The following is a 22,500-nucleotide window of genomic DNA, read 5'->3' as shown; positions in this document are numbered from 1 at the left end:
CCCATCCTCCTCCATGACTGAGGTACCCTGAGCATGGTACTCTACTGTCCCCCATCCTCCTCCATGGTACTCTACTGTCCCCCATCCTCCTCCATGGTACTCTACTGTCCCCCATCCTCCTCCATGGTACTCTACTGTCCCCCATCCTCCTCCATGGTACTCTACTGTCCCCCATCCTCCTCCATGGTACTCTACTGTCCCCCATCCTCCTCCATGGTACTCTACTGTCCCCCATCCTCCTCCATGACTGAGGTACCCTGAGCATGATACTGCCCCCTCTCACTGATCCCTCGGGGCAGCCCTCTTGCACAGGCGAGGCATAAATGCAATTTCCTTGTTTGCTGTGGAGTGCTGTGTGACAATGACAATGGGAGATGGCGTTTCCCAGTTGGGCTTTCACTTTCATTCCACAGAGCGTACTGGCGAAGCTGTTAAAGCAGTCTGCTTCTCTACAGGAAGTGACATCACTTACGGCCATGAGGACCAATGGCATGCAGGAGTCACATGACAGTTGGGGGACATTCGGCTACACAACGTTCAGAATTGTGCCTCCTGACCACAGTGACTCTGACACTTTCTCCTCTCTCTGGTCGCTCTCACTAGTCAACACACAGCCCATCCCTCGTTGTTTGTGAGAGAGATGCTGCACCATCATCTGTATACTTTCATCTGTATGCCACGGTTCCGTCACAGAGAACATTTGTTCAGTAATGTGCTACTTTGGCGGGATAGCGCTTACATTTGCTGTTTATGCATGCTCTGTGTATCTGCTTTAGGCAGCCACATACCCATGCCTCAGGTCCACACGGCTATAGGTAGCTGTGTCATGTCCCCTCTCATCCCCCCTGCTTAGGATGTCTGCTGTAGGCAGTCACCCTCATGTTTTCCCTGCTTACCCCATTGGTAAGATAGTTGCTGTAGGCAACTATCCTCATTTCTTGTATACACAGTATTGTATATAGTGTTTATTTCTGTATTTTCTTATGTACAGTATGTATGTTTCTTATGTCTTGTTTGTATTCTTTTTATATGTTTTAGTAAACCACGGTTTACCCATGAAGGCCTTCAACTTTGTGTGTGTGTGTGTGTGTGTGACTTCTTGGGGAGATCCATTTTTGTTCTGGCCGGACAACCTGTGTAGCTCACTGTACTCCTGTATTCCTATTCTACAGTCCTTTACCGGGGGCTTACTTAGCCCCGTATTGCTATTCTACAGTCCTTTACCGGGGGCTTACTTAGCCCCGTTTTTTACAGCCACTAAACAGTTGGGGACATATGGTGTGCATTCCAATAAACACACTCACATCCTCCACTTGTGCTTGTGACCTCGTACCAGGACGTAATACGTCATGATGACATCACTGACAACCGGATTGTATTTCAATATCTTGCAAAAGCTCAAGTGTAAAGTCATTTTCTCATTTGCAAACTGGATGGTGAATGAAGAATACTGCCCTACAAAGAAAAAAGGCAGTAACTGCGTTGTTGTGGAAAATGACTTACTATGACTTTAATGACATATATATCAAAGTTTAAATTTAAATAAAAATTATTCATCTGCACAAAAGGTGGTAATATAAAGTAACAAAACAGCTAAATGTCAATAATCTCCCAAAAACTACTTAGACTGGATTGCAGTGTCTTTAAAACTCTTTTTACTCAGTTTGGAGTTCTTCGCAGTTACTGCCTTTCTGCTTTGTAGGGCAGAATAGTCCCACAAAAATTGTTGTGCCTAGGCTGACAGATGGGAAATTTTACTGTTTTCTCCACGGAGGCGGGGCGAGGCCACAAGCAGAAGTGGAGGACAGGAGTCTGCATATTGGAACGCACTCTCAGCCACACACACTACAGACTTTCAATGTGGTAACCAAGATCAATCCCTCTACAAGTCACCAATGTGGTAACCAAGATCAATCCCTCTACAAGTCATCAAGATGGTAACCAAGATCAATCCCTCTACAAGTCATCAAGATGGTAACCAAGATCAATCCCTCTACAAGTCATCAAGATGGTAACCAAGATCAATCCCTCTACAAGTCATTAAGATGGTAACCAAGATCAATCCCTCTACAAGTCACCAAGATGGTAACCAAGATCAATCCCTCTACAAGTCATCAAGATGGTAACCAAGATCAATCCCTCTACAAGTCATCAAGATGGTAACCAAGATCAATCCCTCTACAAGTCATCAAGATGGTAACCAAGATCAATCCCTCTACAAGTCATCAAGATGGTAACCAAGATCAATCCCTCTACAAGTCACCAATGTGGTAACCAAGATCAATCCCTCTACAAGTCACCAAGATGGTAACCAAGATCAATCCCTCTACAAGTCATCAAGATGGTAACCAAGATCAATCCCTCTACAAGTCATCAAGATGGTAACCAAGATCAATCCCTCTACAAGTCATCAAGATGGTAACCAAGATCAATCCCTCTACAAGTCATCAAGATGGTAACCAAGATCAATCCCTCTACAAGTCATCAAGATGGTAACCAAGATCAATCCCTCTACAAGTCACCAATGTGGTAACCAAGATCAATCCCTCTACAAGTCACCAAGATGGTAACCAAGATCAATCCCTCTACAAGTCATCAAGATGGTAACCAAGATCAATCCCTCTACAAGTCATCAAGATGGTAACCAAGATCAATCCCTCTACAAGTCATCAAGATGGTAACCAAGATCAATCCCTCTACAAGTCATCAAGATGGTAACCAAGATCAATCCCTCTACAAGTCATCAAGATGGTAACCAAGATCATTCCCTCTACAAGTCACCAATGTGGTAACCAAGATCAATCCCTCTACAAGTCATCAAGATGGTAACCAAGATCAATCCCTCTACAAGTCATCAAGATGGTAACCAAGATCAATCCCTCTACAAGTCATCAAGATGGTAACCAAGATCAATCCCTCTACAAGTCATCAAGATGGTAACCAAGATCAATCCCTCTACAAGTCACCAATGTGGTAACCAAGATCAATCCCTCTACAAGTCATCAAGATGGTAACCAAGATCAATCCCTCTACAAGTCATCAAGATGGTAACCAAGATCAATCCCTCTACAAGTCATCAAGATGGTAACCAAGATCAATCCCTCTACAAGTCACCAATGTGGTAACCAAGATCAATCCCTCTACAAGTCATCAAGATGGTAACCAAGATCAATCCCTCTACAAGTCATCAAGATGGTAACCAAGATCAATCCCTCTACAAGTCATCAAGATGGTAACCAAGATCAATCCCTCTACAAGTCATCAAGATGGTAACCAAGATCAATCCCTCTACAAGTCATCAAGATGGTAACCAAGATCAATCCCTCTACAAGTCATCAAGATGGTAACCAAGATCAATCCCTCTACAAGTCACCAATGTGGTAACCAAGATCAATCCCTCTACAAGTCATCAAGATGGTAACCAAGATCAATCCCTCTACAAGTCACCAATGTGGTAACCAAGATCAATCCCTCTACAAGTCATCAAGATGGTAACCAAGATCAATCCCTCTACAAGTCATCAAGATGGTAACCAAGATCAATCCCTCTACAAGTCATCAAGATGGTAACCAAGATCAATCCCTCTACAAGTCACCAATGTGGTAACCAAGATCAATCCCTCTACAAGTCATCAAGATGGTAACCAAGATCAATCCCTCTACAAGTCATCAAGATGGTAACCAAGATCAATCCCTCTACAAGTCATCAAGATGGTAACCAAGATCAATCCCTCTACAAGTCATCAAGATGGTAACCAAGATCAATCCCTCTACAAGTCATCAAGATGGTAACCAAGATCAATCCCTCTACAAGTCATCAAGATGGTAACCAAGATCAATCCCTCTACAAGTCACCAATGTGGTAACCAAGATCAATCCCTCTACAAGTCACCAATGTGGTAACCAAGATCAATCCCTCTACAAGTCATCAAGATGGTAACCAAGATCAATCCCTCTACAAGTCATCAAGATGGTAACCAAGATCAATCCCTCTACAAGTCATCAAGATGGTAACCAAGATCAATCCCTCTACAAGTCATCAAGATGGTAACCAAGATCAATCCCTCTACAAGTCATCAAGATGGTAACCAAGATCAATCCCTCTACAAGTCACCAATGTGGTAACCAAGATCAATCCCTCTACAAGTCATCAAGATGGTAACCAAGATCAATCCCTCTACAAGTCATCAAGATGGTAACCAAGATCAATCCCTCTACAAGTCATCAAGATGGTAACCAAGATCAATCCCTCTACAAGTCATCAAGATGGTAACCAAGATCAATCCCTCTACAAGTCATCAAGATGGTAACCAAGATCAATCCCTCTACAAGTCATCAAGATGGTAACCAAGATCAATCCCTCTACAAGTCATCAAGATGGTAACCAAGATCAATCCCTCTACAAGTCACCAATGTGGTAACCAAGATCAATCCCTCTACAAGTCATCAAGATGGTAACCAAGATCAATCCCTCTACAAGTCATCAAGATGGTAACCAAGATCAATCCCTCTACAAGTCATCAAGATGGTAACCAAGATCAATCCCTCTACAAGTCATCAAGATGGTAACCAAGATCAATCCCTCTACAAGTCATCAAGATGGTAACCAAGATCAATCCCTCTACAAGTCATCAAGATGGTAACCAAGATCAATCCCTCTACAAGTCATCAAGATGGTAACCAAGATCAATCCCTCTACAAGTCACCAATGTGGTAACCAAGATCAATCCCTGTATTCATTCTGGACTCTGGTTAGTCTCCCCATTGACCTGTATTCATTCTGGACTCTGGTTAGTCTCCCCATTGACCTGTATTCATTCTGGACTCTGGTTAGTCTCCCCGTTGACCTGTATTCATTCTGGACTCTGGTTAGTCTCCCCGTTGACCTGTATTCATTCTGGACTCTGGTTAGTCTCCCCGTTGACCTGTATTCATTCTGGACTCTGGTTAGTCTCCCCATTGACCTGTATTCATTCTGGACTCTGGTTAGTCTCCCCATTGACCTGTATTCATTCTGGACTCTGGTTAGTCTCCCCGTTGACCTGTATTCATTCTGGACTCTGGTTAGCCTCCCCGTTGACCTGTATTCATTCTGGACTCTGGTTAGTCTCCCCGTTGACCTGTATTCATTCTGGACTCTGGTTAGTCTCCCCGTTGACCTGTATTCATTCTGGACTCTGGTTAGTCTCCCCGTTGACCTGTATTCATTCTGGACTCTGGTTAGTCTCCCCATTGACCTGTATTCATTCTGGACTCTGGTTAGTCTCCCCGTTGACCTGTATTCATTCTGGACTCTGGTTAGTCTCCCCGTTGACCTGTATTCATTCTGGACTCTGGTTAGTCTCCCCGTTGACCTGTATTCATTCTGGACTCTGGTTAGTCTCCCCGTTGACCTGTATTCATTCTGGACTCTGGTTAGTCTCCCCGTTGACCTGTATTCATTCTGGACTCTGGTTAGTCTCCCCATTGACCTGTATTCATTCTGGACTCTGGTTAGTCTCCCCATTGACCTGTATTCATTCTGGACTCTGGTTAGTCTCCCCGTTGACCTGTATTCATTCTGGACTCTGGTTAGCCTCCTGAAGGGGCATCATGACAGCAGTGTGACGGCAGTATAGAACCGCAACTCGTGTTGACTGGAAGAAACTCATTGAGTACAAGTTAAGTTGAGAGGTAAATCATCTAATAGAGTCCTCATTTCCATAAGAGCTCCAGGTCTCCAGGCTCTTCTATTAGGAATCAAGCGAAAGGGAGTTTTTCCTCACCCCTGATGCCACCAGGGGCCGCACCTGAGCGCCTACCTATGTGTGACTACCTATGACTTATGCTAGACCCAGCCACTATGGACCTAACGCATCTAAGAATCCTGGTCCCAACCTACGTTGACCTTATGACTCTACAATCTCTATCTATCTCTTCTTCTCCTCTGCCTTCCTGCTATCTCTGCCTCTCCTCTCTACCTTTCGTTTTAAATCCATCTCCAACAATGATGGTTTTTTTTCCCATTTGTTAAGCACTTGGAGTTACATGCCTTGTATGATACAGTGCTATACAAATACAATTATTATTATCATTAAAATTATTACATTCCATTATCAAAACTTCCGCCCTCAACTCGTGCTTGTGGCCTCGTGCTCCGCTGATGCTCCGCCCCCGTGGGGAGGTGGCTTCCCCTGTCAGCCAAGCTACAAACTGTTAGGGGAATTTTCCCCATTCAACATCACAATAGCAAATGAGAAAATTACATTGAATTGCACTTGTGTGAGATACTGAGTTCGATTTTTTTTTGGGGGGGGGGGGGGGGGGTTACACTTAATTATGGACAGTACGAGAGGTAGACAGGTAGACAGGAAGCAAATGGGGAGAAAGACGGGGAGGGGTCGGCAAAGGACCAGGGCCGGGAATCGAACCCGGGTCAGCCGCATGGCAGGCAAGTGCCCTACCGGTTGGCCACGGCAGGGCAGAGAGATACTGAATTTAACTTGTCCCGACATCAAGGGAGGACGGGAGTCAGGATGATCGAAAGAACCCTTTTAGACGTCGTCTGTTTTGACTTATGATGGTATACGTAGTACGACTAGCAGTGTGAAATGACAGCTACTGTCTGTGCTTGAAGAGGAGGGTTGAGGCAGCGAGTGGTCTCTGGTTGAGGCAGCGAGTGGTCTCTGGTTGAGGCGTTTCGTTTAGGTCGGGGGTGGGGACCCTTTTTCATCAGAGGGGCCACTTCAAATTCATCAGAGGGTGGAAAAAGTCCTCCAAGGGCCGCACTATGAACACAAGTCAGAATTTTCGCCAGCACTTTAGGCCTGTATGGGGCACCTACGTCACGCCCTCTACTTCCTGGTTCATGGGGAGTAAAATAAATAATTACTGGGTTTGAATTGAGTGTTTTTTCGACACCAATCCAAACCTTGGACCTCCACCTATGCACCACAAATCCACCACCACCGCCTCGTTCGTTCACTTCCATTAAATTGTTTACAACTTATTGCCCCTTGAACCAGGAAGTAGAGGGCGTGACCTAGGTGCCCCATTGAAGGCAGCCACCTTTAAAAGAGACCCCACCTTCTCTATGTCCCCTGAATACAACTTCATTGTATTGCAAATGTATTTTCTAAGATTCCATTACAAAATGTCAAATCTCATGTGAAGCTGCATAACATTCAAATTACATTGGGGGGCGCAAATGGCCCTTGAGACATGGGTTCCCCACCCCAGGTTTAGGTCCACCTTGACATTCCAGCAGAAAGCCAAATTATGCCCAAATTCATGAGCAGATATGTTGTAGGTTGCCCTTTTTGCAATGTTTTAATGCTGCATCATGAAACATGCTTTAAGATCACACATGGAATGAAGAGGTAAGTTGCAAATGAAATACCCATTGGTGGAAAATGACAATTTTGTATAGGGCATTGCATTGCAAAATGCATTTTATAGAGGTTTAAAAAAGCATGCCCTCAAAATATTTAAATGGCAAGAATTCACAGATGAAGATGTCAGAACAGTCACCAATAATAAAATGGTGTTGAAGTCATTTTGCAACACAACTCTTCACTACCCGTCTCATGTGAAGTTTCAAGGTTGCCGGTTCAACTCCCGACCCGCCAGGTTGGTGGGTCTCTTCAGTACCTGTTTTATGTGACCTTTCATTGACACAGGTAGCCCAGAGATTAGTAGCCCCTTACTGCTGCAGCAGGGGTCGCCGGCACCCTATTCACTTGCTGAACATGCTTAACTACATCATAACATTGCTATGACATTAGAGACCCAGAGTGCTGTGCTAAGGGGTTAATGTACTCTGAGGTACCCTGACCAGGGACCAACTGATCTGGCTGTAAAGCTTCTGTGCATCACATCTACAAGTTTTGATCGCAGTAATGTACATGGCATTGTAATAATGTGCACGGCATTGTCTGACAAAATAAAAATAAATAAAACTGTTGGTCAACAATGTAGAGGGCGTTTGCAGACGCCCCGCCCAAGGTATTGAAGTCATTTCGCAACACAACTCTTCAGTACTTCAGCTTTATGTGAACCTTCATTGGCACAGGTAGCCCAGAGATGACTGTACTCTGAGGTTGCCAGATCAGGGACTGAGGTCACTAACTGATGTGGCAATAAACCTTCTGAGCATCAAACCATCAGGGTCGACCCTTGTCCATTTGTTGCCCTAGGCAAGTATTGTATGAGTTGAGTGCCCCCCATGCGCTACATTTTGCAGTTTGTTGCCACCCTACCCAGCACATTGGTTCTTTGTAGTCGTTTTGCAGTTCTTCAAACGGAGGCTGCACTTTCATTGCAGAATATATTCATAGGAAACCAGGAACCAGAATGGCAAGTTCTAGTTGTGACAGAATGCATTAAGTAAATTAAAAACAAAATCAAGAGTTGCAAACAAGGATATCTTTATTCAGATGAAGGTAAAAACACTGATAACAGCCGTCAGCAGCGGTGGTGTGGCAGGAGGCACCACAGTCACCACCACCACTACAGGCACAGAGGACAAGAGGCAGCAGAAAAACACACATAAACATAAAGAGTCACATTGACAGGAGAACAGACAACCACAGAAATAAAGACAGACAGACAAGTTGATCCCTTTAGCAGGGGCCCGTACTGTACGGAGCCGCTTCAGGAGTAAAGCAGGTCAAGATGAGAGGTAAATCATCTAATAGGAGAGCCTGGAGTCTTCTAGTCTCTTCTATTAGATAATTTACCTTCTTAACGTAACATGGTTTACTGCTGAGTCAGTTCCTCAGTACAGGCCCCAGGTGGGCAGTGGACAGGTGAGATGCAGCCCAGATGAGGCTGGGGCGTGGGCCGGATGCGGCTCAGATGCGGGCGGCTCAGGCTCAGTACTCCTCTCCCTCCTCGTCGTCGTCTCCCTCTGCGGAGTCCACGCCCACCTCCTCGTAGTCCTTCTCCAGCGCGGCCAGGTCCTCGCGCGCCTCCGAGAACTCGCCCTCCTCCATGCCCTCGCCCACGTACCTAGTCAGGCCAAGAACACAAACATGATCAGGGGTGATGGTGAAAAAAACATCCTGAGCCTGAACTTTTTTCCCTGCTCTAACGACGACGACAAGATACTGCATAGTGACGTAACGTAGGCCTATTTTGACACATTATTCAAACATTTAATAGCCTGTGTATGATCATTATTCAAGCCTGACAGTAGAAGAAAACCCTGAACCTGTAACACTTTCTGATAAGAATAACCTAATGGCTAATTATTATCAATGTTTTTATTTTTGCAAACTCTGTCAAGCCTGAAATCAGGCATGGAGTCTGAATACCATCAGCCCTGCATGATTCTGAACTCCCGAAAAAAACAGGAACTCGTCCCACTTTGTCAGGGAGCAAACAACCATTGGCAAGCTAAGGGAGGTGGCTCAACCATTACACTGTTCAGGAGATGTTAATTGTTATTAGGGCTGGGCGGCTCTGGAAAAAATGTGTATTACGGTTTTCTTGATGGAAATTAATATCAAGGTCCTCTGAACGATTTTTTTTCATGAGCTGCGATTCTCCCCCACATCTCAATGTTTCTGAAGAAAAGGCTGAAATTAAATTTAAAAATCAGATGAAATCCTGAATTTTAATGAATGTCCATTTCTATTTTAATCACTTGGAATAATAATAATAAAAAAACCTTCTCTCCAAAGTGAACCTTGTGTAGGTCAAAACAGTCATCACAGGTTTTTAACAGTATACCGCCCAGCCCTAATCGTTATGCTCTTGGTCAGACCAAGTCTCGAAGAGAATTTGAAAGTCGATGATTATCAGGCTACCACGTACCAGTGCACGAAGGCCCTCTTGGCGTACATCAGGTCGAACTTGTGGTCCAGGCGCGCCCAGGCCTCGGCGATGGCGGTGGTGTTGCTCAACATGCACACGGCACGCTGCACCTTGGCCAGGTCACCACCGGGCACCACCGTCGGGGGCTGGTAGTTGATGCCCACCTGGGGGGAGAGGGAGGGGCATGGGACAACCAATCAGAGAGGGGAGAACACCAGAACGAATACAAACACTGCACCCTGGTCAGTGGAGGATTGCAATAACCTGACTTAACTTAACATTAACTTAACATTCAGTTAGCCGCCAGCTGGTCTCATAGGACTCAATGACAACTGTTAACATGGAGGTGAAATCTGCACTGCCATACTCAGAGAACGGGTGAAAGCACAGGAGAATGGTAAAAGCCTATTATTCAACTCAAGGGGAGGTGTAATATGAGCCTATTTCCAAAAATGGCACAGTATCACTTTAACTTAACCTTGAGGTGGCCGACCAGGTTAACTTGACCTTGAGGTGGCCGACCAGGTCAACTTGACCTTGAGGTGGTGGACCAGGTCAACTTGACCTTGAGGTGGTGGTAAATCATCTAATAGAAGAGCCTGGAGTCCTTTTCTTATTTAATTGACGCCTGCAGGTACATCCAGAGATTCTTTAAGTATATAGAGATATGCCAATGTAATAGGTTGCTATGGGCACCTAACATGACCAGGTTCCGGTCTGCCTAAAGGGACGTGTCATAATACTCCTAGCATTGAATAGAACAGTCCTTAGGTCTGCTTAGGTCTGCCTAAAGGGGGATTTCCCCCCTCTCCCCCTCGCAATAATAGAACCCGGAAACAATGGGCCAATGGAACCTCTCTCTCTAATAGAACCCGGAAACAATGGGCCAATGGAACCTCTCTCTCTAATAGAACCCGGAAACAATGGACCAATGGAACCTCTCTCTCTAATAGAACCCGGAAACAATGGACCAATGGAACCTCTCTCTCTAATAGAACCCGGAAACAATGGACCAATGGAACCTCTCTCTCTAATAGAACCCGGAAACAATGGACCAATGGAACCTCTCTCTACTCTCTCTGGTTCATCTATTAGCAGCTTTACCACTTCCTGGACAAGGTGACCTTGAGGTCGTGGTAAATCATCTAATAGAGGGGGCCGGGGTCCTTTACTTTCACAAGAAACACTGGCCTACAATATACACCATGGCATGTTCCAATATCAAGCCCTGCTATCTCTCTACAATATACATCATGAAAACACTTCTTTGAAATTCAAGCATTTTTGAGGAATTCAAGCACCAGTGGGAACCCTGTAGTATAGACCCCATGACCTGTTCCTGTGAGCTCACCTTGAAGCCGGTGGGGCACCAGTCTACGAACTGGATGGAGCGTTTGGTCTTGATGTTGGCGATGGCCACGTTCACGTCTTTAGGCACCACATCCCCACGATACAACATGCAACACGCCATGTACTTGCCTAAAGAGAAGGAAAACACACACACACACACACACACACGTTAGGCACCACAATACAGCATGCAACACGCCATGTAGTTGCCTACCAGGAGGAAGACACACACACACACCTCAGCCTACACACGTCCACCTCAGCCCACACACACACGTACACGCTTGTCCACCTCAGCCTACACACACACACACACACACCGTGGCGCGGGTCGCACTTGACCATCTGGTTGGCTGGTTCGAAGCATGCGCTGGTGATCTCGGCCACGGACAGCTGCTCGTGGTACGCCTTCTCCGCCGAGATGATGGGCGAGTAGGTGACCAGGGGGAAGTGGATACGCGGGTACGGAACCAAGTTGGTCTGGAACTCCGTCAGGTCCACGTTCAACGCTCCGTCAAACCTGCAGGGGGCAACCAGGAGCACATTACATTTCACTACATTACACTTAGCGGACGCTTGTATCCAAATCGACACAGTTTAGGGACAGGGTATTGAAGCAATGCGGGTTTAAGTGCCTTGCTCAAGGGCACTTCAGCTATGGATGGAGGTGTAGGGAGTGAAAGGCTGAGATTCGAACCCGCAACCCTCTGATCTTAAGACCACCTCCCTAACCATGAGGTCACCGCTGCCCCGGGTTTAGAGGCAAGAGTTTCGATATGGTAGACCAAGAGAAGTCGTACGCATCATCAATGCAACAAAGTGGAATCAAGCCCCTGGCACCAGTGGGAGGTGGGGACTGAGGATACCACCTGTCCAATCAAGCGGCTGAGATAAGAGGACCACATTACATTGGTGTGTGAAGGCGCAGTCCGAGTGCTCCAGGGTGGTATGTATATGCATGCGTTTAGTTTTGCCTAATTCATTTCTAACTTAGTGATACCTGAGGGAGGAGGTGATTGAGGAGAGCATCCAATGAGGTGCTCGATATCCATCAGTGTTATCCGTTTACTTCTCATCTTGTGTACGTATTTAAAGCATGCTACACGGATCCATTGACTTTCACTAGCTTAGCGACATACTCCTCTTTTAACTAGTCTCAAAGTAAGACAACGGCTTACATGAAAAATAAGACACTCTGCCACCTTTATGAACCCCAGCCAACCTTTTTAACTGTATAAAATAGTGGCATTCCCCTTTGATCATTGAGGTGATGGGAGGAGACTTATCTGTCCTGTGACCCGGGTGAGCTTGGTGTATGTGGGCCTCACGATATCCATTAGTTTAATATTTTTACTTCTCGTCTAGTGTACCCATTTATGTATTTATTTATGTATTTCTGAGTCCTACCTGAGGGAGGCGGTGATGGAGACTAATCAATGAGGTGGTCAATATCCTTAATTTAATCTTTAGTTAAATGGTTTTACTAGTGTTGCACTGATACCATTTTTAGGCCCCGATACCGATACCCGATACCTGGCTGTGCAGTATCGGCTCATACCGATACCGATACCACCCTATTTGAAATGTATATATATGAAGGGCTGTAGTGCATACTACTTGGATGTAAAATCATTGCATAACTTTGTCAGGCTGCTGCCTACCTTTGTGAAACAGGAAAAAGACTAATACAAAGTGAATCCAGCAAAACTTTTTAAATACCTCTATGAAATAACTAATTTCAAGGCTGTTTAAGTGTCATACAAGCACCTGTAAATGGTATCGGTGCCCTATTTGTTGATACTCGCCGATACCGATACCACCATTTTAGTACCGATCCACCGATCCACCGATACTGGTATCAGTGCAACACTAGTTTTTACTTATCGGCCAAGTAGTTTTTACTTATGTATTTATGTATTTCTGAGTCCTAGCTGAGGGAGGCGGTGATGGAGGAGACGATACTTAATTTGGTCTTTAGCTAAATGTTTTTCTTTGTTATTTTGTGTAACTGTTTATTTCTATTTTATTATTATTTCTCACCTGAGGGATGCGGTGATGGAGGAGACGATCTGCCCGATGAGCCTGTTGAGGTTGGTGTATGTCGGCCGCTCGATGTCCAGGTTGCGTCTGCAGATGTCGTAGATGGCCTCGTTGTCCACCATGAAGGCGCAGTCCGAGTGCTCCAGAGTGGTGTGTGTGGTCAGGATGGAGTTGTAGGGCTCCACCACCGCCGTGGACACCTAGCGCACACACACACACACACACACACACACACACACACACACACACACACACACACACACACACACACACACACACACACACACACACACACTTTAGTCAGACCAGGATGCTCTACACAGCGTCCACATGCATTATACAGTGGACAGGAAATGAGTTTCACAGCAAAATGTTCCAACAGTTTGATTGGTGTGGGTAAGTGTTTCAGATGAACCCATTGATGCCTGATGTTGCGTCGCGCAACATTGACCCTGGCGCCTGGAGATGCACGGCACAACATACAGGCTCATGAGATTTGAGACGACTTCATTAAAAATTACAAATAAAAATTTAAAAAACAAAAACACTACAACACACCAACCAACCCACCCGTGTCGCAGGGTAGATACACAAACACATACACACTCGCACAGGCGCACACACACACACACACACACACTCATCTGTGGCGTGGGGTACATGGTACACACACACACACACACACTCCAGCCCACCTGTGGTGCGGGGTAGATGGCGAACTCTAGTTTGGACTTCTTGCCGTAGTCGACGGAGAGTCTCTCCATGAGGAGGGAGGTGAAGCCGGATCCGGTCCCGCCCCCAAAGCTGTGGAAGATCAGGAAGCCTTGAAGACCCGTACACTGGTCCGTCTGGAGGAGAGAACACACACACACACACACAGTTAGTTAGATCAGGAAGCCCTGCAGGCCCGTACACTGGTCCGTCTGGAGGAGAGAACACACACACACACACACACACACACACACACACACAGTTAGTTAGATCAGGAAGCCCTGGAGGCCTGTACACTGGTCCGTCTGGAGGAGAGAGGACACACACACACACACACACACACACACACACACACACACACACACACACACGTTAGTTAGATCAGGAAGCCCTGGAGGCCTGTACACTGGTCCGTCTGGAGGAGAGAGGACACGAGGACACACACACACACACACTAAATTCCAGAAATCAAGACTTGCAGACTTCAGTTCTCATCACCAAGTTGCTACCGACCCGTGAGCGTCATCTGTGTGTGTGTGGTGTGTGTATCACCAAGTCACTACTCACCAGTTTGCGTACGCGTTCCAGCACGATGTCGATGATCTCCTTGCCAACGGTGTAGTGCCCGCGCGCGTAGTTATTGGCCGCGTCCTCTTTGCCGTTGATCAGCTGCTCAGGGTGGAACAGACCGCGATACGTCCCCGTGCGCACCTCATCTACACACACACACACACACACACACACACACACACACACACACACTCAGTAATCAGAAGATATGGCCAGACTAGTACAATGGATTTATTTACTGAAATTACAAACACAAGCATTCCCCAAACAAAGAACAGTCATAGCTAATTCTTTGGTAACACTTTAGAATAATGGATGCAAAAAAGCATTATAAAGACTTAATAAATAATTAACTATTGATGAACAAAACATTAACAAACGTTTGTAAATGATTAGGAAATGTAAACCAATGCTTGTAAATTACTAGGAAATGTTATGTTAATATTTCATATTTATCAAACATTTACAAGTTGCTTGTAAATGAATAAAATAGTCTGTTATAAGGTGTGTAAAATCTTGAATATATCATTTGTAGATATTTTATAAAGCATTAATAAAGCTTAGTTAATAATAAAAACATTTGTTAATGTTTTATTCATCATTAGTTAATTATTTACTGAGTCTTTACTAAGGAACATTATTATAAAGTGTTACCAATTCTTTTATGAGCGCAGGTGTTTGTAATTGCTGAAAATAATGTATTGGGTATATGGTTTCAGTTCTCACACCACAACATTTTCCCTCTTTGGACCTGTGGTTTTGATTGGTTGGCAAAGGGCCAATAGGACCAAGAGCAACATAATGTGTCACCAATTATGCAGAGAGCAGCTGTGGTATTCAAGAGGTTTCCTTGCATGGTGGCAATTACCACTACTCAGGTTGGGTGCAGTTTCACTCTTTGGCCACTAGAGAGCAGTGTTGTACTAGCCAGTGGCCATAGGCCTTCAGAGCTCATACATCAAGTCTGACAACTTTGTACTTCAGCAAAAGTCCTTTCTTCTTCTGATTAACTTCGCACTTTTACTGATAAGTAGCTTGAAGATTCATTACTTTATAATTTTCATTTAATGTTTTCATTCATCCTTTATTTAGCCAGGATTGTCCCATCGAGACTAGTCTCTTCTGCCAAATTTTGACTTATCATCATCAAAGTGCAGGGCTGTCAGATCTACTAATTGAGGATTCTAATTCCTGTCGTCAGTAACGGTGTTCATATCGACTGGTGACGTCACCACTGACTGGAGGCTGTGAGGCCAATAATCAACTGGCCACTAGGGGGCACTATTGTGATGGCCAGTGGCCACAGGCCCTCAAGAGATTTATTTTTTAAAATCAAATCTGGCAACTTTTTATCAGCTCTGCTCTGGCCAGACATGTGTAGTTCCTCTCATCTCCACCAGGGGGGGCTGGATTAGTTGATTGGGAAATTCTGGAGCCTGTAGGCTACTGTAGCTGGCACATGTGGTTGCTGTTTCAATATCAATGGCGGCTGGCATCGCTGAGTCATGCCACAACTGCACCAAAGAATCGAGCAGTAGAATAAGATACTTCAAGCTCATACACTTCCTGTATGTCAGTCAGGTGAGCGCCCCTTTAGGAGACCTCTGGAGGCCTGAGGTGGAGAATATATGGAGTTCCTTTGGCGCTGTGGCAACACATAAGGAGAACATATGGAGTTCTTTTGGTGCTGTGGCAACACATAAGGAGAATATATGGAGTTCCTTTGGTGCTGTGGCAACACATCTTGTGACAGCAGTCACCAAATGCCACAGAGAGAGGAGACCACGCCCACTTGGGAGACAGAAATTGAGCGCTCTCCTTTAAACTGGGCACGTTTCAATAGTCTATTATTCCTCTAGATAGCCTTCTACCATCTTAATATATTACACAGCTATATAGTCTATAATAATTAAGATACCGTATTATTCTATTAATCTACATTTTAATCAGAGATCACTAATCTATATGTATTTCTTCTCACCGATGACTGCTGGTTTTAGGTCCACAAAGACAGCGCAGGGCACGCCTTTTTAAAATGTACTAATATTAATCTATACCTTAATCTGAGATTACTAATCTATATGTATTGGTCCTCACCGATGACGGATGGTTCTAGGTCCACAAAGACCGCCCTGGGTACGTGTTTCCCGGAGCCCGTCTCGCTGAAGAAGGTGTTGAAGGAGTCGTCTCCGCCGCCCCGCACCTTGTCGCTGGGCATGCAGCCGTCCGGTTGGATCCCGTGCTCCAGGCAGTACAGCTCCCAGCATGCATTGCCAATCTGGACGCCCGCCTGGCCAACGTGGACACTGATGCACTCACGCTGCAGAGGGGGAGAGACACACACACACACACACACACACACACACACACACACACACACACACACAGCGGAGAGGGGGAGAGAGACACACACACACACACAGCGGAGAGGGGGAGACACACACACACACACACACACACACGTTAGCATATGCCAATCTGCATGGCCACCTAGCTAACTTTGTTAGCAACAATGCTGATGAGAAACGCAACCCATCTCTCTTTATACACACACACACACACACACAGCACATGACCCAACACTCATAACGACCTCTAGGGCATAACACGCGCACAAACACACACACACACAGTGCCCCTCAGGCCATGTCATGTGATTCACTTGGCCCCGCCCCTTAACCACATGTAGAGAGAGAAAACTACAGGGAAGCAGCACAACTGGAGGAGAGAAAGACACACACACACACACAGGAGTGTGTAATTATCCTGCGCATCACTCAAACACACAGGGATGTGTGTGTGTGTGCGGCAGACGATGGTTATTAAACACACACACACCACCTGTGGCTGAAGTAGACACTTCTACACACACACACACACACACACACACACACACACACACACACACACACACACACTTCCTGATCCAAGCCTGGGCTGTGGGCCAACTACATTTTCCTTCCGTGTGGCGGATTGTCTGGAAAGAGCAGGGTGGTGGTGGTGGTGTGTGTGTGTGTGTGTGGTGGTGTGTATGTGTGTGTGTGGTGGTGTGTATGTGTGTGTGTGTGTGTGTGTGTGTGTGTGTGTGTGGTGGTGGTGTGTGTGTGTGTGTGTGTGTGTGTGTGGTGGTGTGTATGTGTGTGTGTGTGGTGGTGTGTGTGTGTGTGTGTGTGTGTGTGGTGGTGTTTGTGTGTGTGGTGGTGGTGTGTGGTGTGTGTGCGTGTGTGTGTGTGTGTGTGTGTGTGGTGGTGTGTGTAGAGGGGCAGAGAGGGAGAAGGGCTTCCGTGAATTTGGACATTTTATGAGGCACAGACGTCTCTCTCGCTCTCTCAGCAAAACTAAAACTAAATATTTCGCCTGGCCAGTTGGCGCTGTACGCAAACAGATTTGTGAGGATCTTACAAAAGCATAAAAAAGCCCTCCAGTCCAAAGCTCCCCAGAGAGCTCAGTTCAGTCCAACACAACTGGACTTCGAACTCGAAGGCTTTTAGAAACGCCGCGAAAGCTTTAGAAAGCGTCTTGACCTGCTGGGAATGCGAGTGTGGACGCTGGCCAAGTAGATTCAGGCCGAGAATATTTCTCGGAGTGAAGCGTCTCAAGTCTTGCTAGTTGCTAGTGCGAGTAAGTTACGTCCATTTTTCGCGGATTTCACCAAACACTATCCAATAACTAGTTCTACGTGTAATTACTAGTTGGATTCACCTTGGGGAAATAGGCGTTATTCGCACTAGCTAGGCTAGAAGAACGTTTCAATTTGAAAATACCCGAAGAGGGCTGGGGGCTCCGTTACCGGGGTAAATGTTAAGTTACTTGGCCCCTCCCTCCGCCTACATAATGACAGAGGGCCACTAGCAGCCCTTGCAGCGTGTCATAAACGCGCTTTGACTTTTGAAACGAGTCCGTCAAGTTATGATCACTCCTGCAGCGGAGCGCATTATTAATCTGCTGCCTGTCGGAGCTGCACAGACAATCTTGACGCGGCGCGCGCGCACACACACACACGGAGTAGTTTCGAGAACAGTTTGTTCAGTACGGTAGCAAGATGCCCCTACGCGGAGCATTAAAGCTCTGCCGTTTAAAAAACCCACTCAGACACCGCCAGCGATTCTGTTCTCGCGCCATCTCGTGCGTCATGGGCTAACCGTTTAGCGTTCCACCTTTAAACCAGGTACGCGCGAGGTGGCCAGGGGCCCTCGAGATAAGAGAATGTATGTCAAGGAGCTCGAGGCGCTGCTGTGCTGACTCATGTGACAGGCCAGGCAGCAGACTCGGAATGCCCCCCCCCGCAACACACACACACACACACACTTGTGCCCAGCCCTACAGACCCCCGCCCTGGCCGACGTGGGCCTCTCCGACAGATTCCATGGATTCCTGGAAACGCGCTATGTACTCTACACACACACCTCCCCACTACCCTACCCTCTCCCGACACACTGCTCCCCTCCCAGCTTCCTCCTGTGGCTCCTTGTCGCTGTCCAGGCCTGTTGCTAGCTCCTTGTTAGCTACAAAACCCTCCAGTCATCCCCATCCATCTCCATCTATTGCCCGCTACCAGCTTTTTGGAGGCTACACTAGAGCCCACTTTCTCCATACATGTTATATCCGACACCAGCCAATCGGCAAAAGCTGGTGTAACCTCAGTTCCGATTTACTAACCGTGTGCGTTTGGTTGGTTTGGCTTAATTTATGCCCCTTGTTCTATCCCGCCTCCGCTACCCAGTTCCAGATCCCCGTTATCCAAACCCACCCCTTCGTCCTGGCTGACTGTCTGCTTGCTATGCGGACACAGGCGCCAAACACTTCTAGCTCTACATTTGGCCTCGTTACACGGGCAAAGCCGCGCAGAAAACTAGAACTAGAAGAGAAGCAGTGAAGCAGGAAGGCACAGAGAGAGAGAGAGAGAGATAGAGAGAGAGTGAAAGTGCAGCCCCAACGTGTGAAATCTTACACTTGCTTGAGTAATCTCTTTGTGACCTTACAACCAAAACTACACAAGTCTCTATACGCAGAAAACGCGGAAAAAAACCCACATACTGTCGTGCGTAACCGTCAAACAGAACCAAAACGCAGAATCATTGATACGCATTGACTTTCGCGCTCTGGTGATGTTTCACACCTGGGCCGAAAGTAGGTCGCTGCTGCACCCTGACACAGTTAAAATGGAGTCAGGGCTCTAATTTAACTTTTTTCATCACCAGCCAAAATGGCGAATAGATGTTAATCTTACCAGCCAACACACAGACTCGCAAATGAGTGAAAGTGGCTAGTTGGTTAGTTGGCGTTTTCTAGCAGACACATTTAAATTCCACATTCGGCATTTTGGTCGGTTGGCTGGCTGGTGTTCATTTAGATCCCTGAAATGGAGAATGGAATCAGAATCACGACTCGCAATCACAACTCACCATTTTAGCGATGAAGATTTTCCGAGGATGGACTTTGGAGAGGTGATGGGTGATGATCTATCTGTTGGGCGTTTGCTGCCTAGATTTTGTGCTTTGTCTCCGTTGACTTCAGAGACGCGTTACGTATCTCCTGCCAACACAGCAAAGTCAGACGAGGAGCGCCGCGTGCAAGCCCCAATTTATAGACTGCGCGAGACGCCGCCCCCCGAACCGGAACCATTGGCTTGCCGAAGGGAGATGCCTCTCGGCTGACTGCGATTGGACGAATTGAATTTTCAAATCTTTCAAAAAGTTTGTTGTCCTCATATTTTTCTGGTCTTGCGCCACTGACATATTTGTGACAATCCTGTTGGGTTTCGGATCAGCTAGTTCCAGTTGGAGTTAAAGGTGCATTTTGTTATATTTTTACTAGTTCATTTTCAGAATTCATGCTGCCCATTCATAAATGTCCCCCAAATACCCCACCATTACATTCTAAGTATTCATTACGACTGGGGAAATTGCATTTTACATGCATGAAAAGGGGGATCCTCTCCTTAAAGGTGTACTGTGCAGGGTACTGACCGGAGCAGGAAGGCCTATTGCAATTACAGCAGCTCCTCATTGAAACTGGAGGTGTTTTGGTGACCTTGGGAAGGGCGAGGAGAGGAGAGGGGAGGTGGTGGGCAGAGGCGACACAAAATCATGTTTTACTGCAATGTGCAATAATATGTATTACCGTAGGGCCTTTGTGTATGTCTTTGTATTTGTGTATTTATGTGGCTGTCAGACACCTTCATTTCCTTTGGGATTAATTAATAAAAGTACTCTGCTCTACTACTGCTCTGTTGAGCACAGTAGTGATACTACTAGACTACTAGACTAATGCTTGAGCTGCCCTAGCCCCAGGCCAGATTCTAGACATGATGTGTATGTATGTAGGTGTGTGTGTGTGTGTGTGTACTCTACTTTTTGAAAAAAAAAAAAACCTAACCCTTCTTTGCATCTGCACTTGTTCTGTATATCTCCTGTGCACTTTACATTACATTACATTACATTGCATTTGGCAGACGCTTTATAACCAAAGCGACTTTCAAAAGAGGACATAATCAAGCCAACATCACAAGCAAATACAAAGTGCACAGGAGATATACAGAACAACAAGTGCAGTTGCAAAGAGGGGTTAATTTTTTTTATTATTATTATTATTTTAAAGAGTAAATAACGAGTACACACACACACAAACTAAACTAAACTAAACATCATGTCAGGAGTCTGCCCTGGGGCTAGGCCAGTTCAAGCATTAGTNTAGTAGATACTATCGAAAGAGGAATGTCTTTTAGTTGTTTCTTGAAGGCTGCAAGAGATATGCTTAGTCTTGCTGCCTCTGGGAGACTGTTCCACCACTTGGGTACCACAACGGAGAACAATCTTGACTGGGAGTACCTAGAGCGACTGGATGGCAGAGCCAGACGGCTTGTGCTGGATGAGCGCAGTTCTCTTCCAGTAACATAAGGCGTTAGTAGGTCCTTCAGATAAGCTGGGGCCGTTCCTGTGATGGTTTTGTAGGCAAGGGTCAATGCCTTGTGCTTGATCCGGGCGGCGATCGGTAACCAGTGCAACTCAATAAATAGAGGAGTAATATGGGTCCTTTTGGGTTGATTGAATATCAACCGTGCCGCCGCATTCTGGATCATCTGCAGAGGCTTTAGCGCACAAGCAGGTAGGCCTGTCATGAGTGAGTTGCAGTAGTGTAGTGAGTTGAGTTGCTAGTGATGTTGGCTATGATTATGTCCTCTTTTGAAAGTCGCGTTGGTTATAAAGCGTCTGCCAAATGCAATGTAATGTAATGTAATATTCTGCAATACTCCACAATGTGGGGTGGGGAACCTTTTTCATTCAAGGGGCCACTTCAGATTCCTCCAAGGGCCATAGTATAAACACAAACCAGGATTTCACCCTGCACTTAAGGCCTATATTGAAAGCAGCCACCTTTAAAACAGACCCCACCTTCACTAGGTCCCCTGAATATAACTTAATTGTATTGCAAACGTAATTTCCAAGATGAATTTACAAAATGTGTCACATGCGGAGTGAAAGTGAAAGCCCAACTGGGAAACTCCATCTACCATTATCATTGTGACACAGCACTCCACAGCACACAAGTGTTCACGAAATTGCATTTATGCCTCACCCGTGCAAGGGGGCAGCCGACAATGGCGCCCCTGGGCAGCAGTGCGGCGGGACTTGATCAGACTTGATGTTGTCTCTCAGAGGACAAGTAGAGGAGGCGTGGTTTACGATAGCCAACGGCCGCTTATTGGCCATTTTGAATGTAGCATTTGGTGTACACATAGTCCATAGCCAATCGGTACAGTACACGTGGCCCACAGCCAATCACATCAGCTGTGTTCAAACAAACGGTTGTGTGGTGTGTGTCACTGTGGTGGAGTAATGGAGGTGTGTGTGTGTGTGTGTGTGTGTGTGTGTGTGTGTGTGTGTGTGTGTGTGTGTGTGTGTGTGTGTGTGCGCGCGTGCGTGCGTGCGTGTGTGTGTCATGTAGTGTCACTGTAGTAATGGATGGGCTGTACGATCGACACATCCTCACTGCAAAAGTAGGTCTCACTCCACACACACACACACACACACAC

The 22,500-nt window shown here is 46.1% G+C and overlaps 1 protein-coding gene across 2 annotated transcripts; it reads right to left on the bottom strand.

Annotated features, from left to right (window-relative positions):
• Positions 1-8,387: 8,387 nt before the first annotated feature.
• On the bottom strand, positions 8,388-20,031 carry tuba5 (tubulin alpha 5). 2 transcript variants are annotated; one of them, XM_063207844.1, is made up of 10 exons: positions 19,871-20,031; positions 16,563-16,785; positions 14,463-14,611; positions 14,083-14,107; positions 13,880-14,007; positions 13,185-13,384; positions 11,465-11,664; positions 11,146-11,273; positions 9,795-9,958; positions 8,388-8,987 (listed from the first exon to the last, which is right to left on the bottom strand). In XM_063207844.1, the coding sequence occupies exons 1-10, from the start codon at positions 19,871-19,873 to the stop codon at positions 8,852-8,854; spliced, it is 1,356 nt and encodes a 451-aa protein (XP_063063914.1). In that variant the 5' UTR covers positions 19,874-20,031; the 3' UTR covers positions 8,388-8,851. The 2 variants fall into 2 exon arrangements, with proteins under 2 accessions (XP_063063914.1, XP_063063913.1); XM_063207843.1 differs by lacking the exon at positions 14,083-14,107 and having other exon boundaries at positions 13,880-14,032.
• Between the last annotated feature and the right edge of the window lie 2,469 nt (positions 20,032-22,500).

The sequence above is a fragment of the Engraulis encrasicolus genome, chromosome 10, assembly GCF_034702125.1.
Source record: "Engraulis encrasicolus isolate BLACKSEA-1 chromosome 10, IST_EnEncr_1.0, whole genome shotgun sequence".
In the NCBI taxonomy this organism is placed as follows: Eukaryota; Metazoa; Chordata; class Actinopteri; order Clupeiformes; family Engraulidae; genus Engraulis; species Engraulis encrasicolus.
Note: the sequence above shows the minus strand (reverse complement) of the source record. Positions and strands in the feature narration are given on the sequence as shown.

Coding starts and splice junctions, on each gene's coding strand:
- tuba5 (XM_063207844.1), bottom strand. Junction 14,612..16,562: donor CCTAGAACCATCCGTCATCG/GTGAGGACCAAT, acceptor GTGTGTGTGTAG/ATGAGGTGCGCACGGGGACG. Junction 13,385..13,879: donor CCATCTACCCCGCACCACAG/GTGGGCTGGAGT, acceptor TGTGTGCGCTAG/GTGTCCACGGCGGTGGTGGA.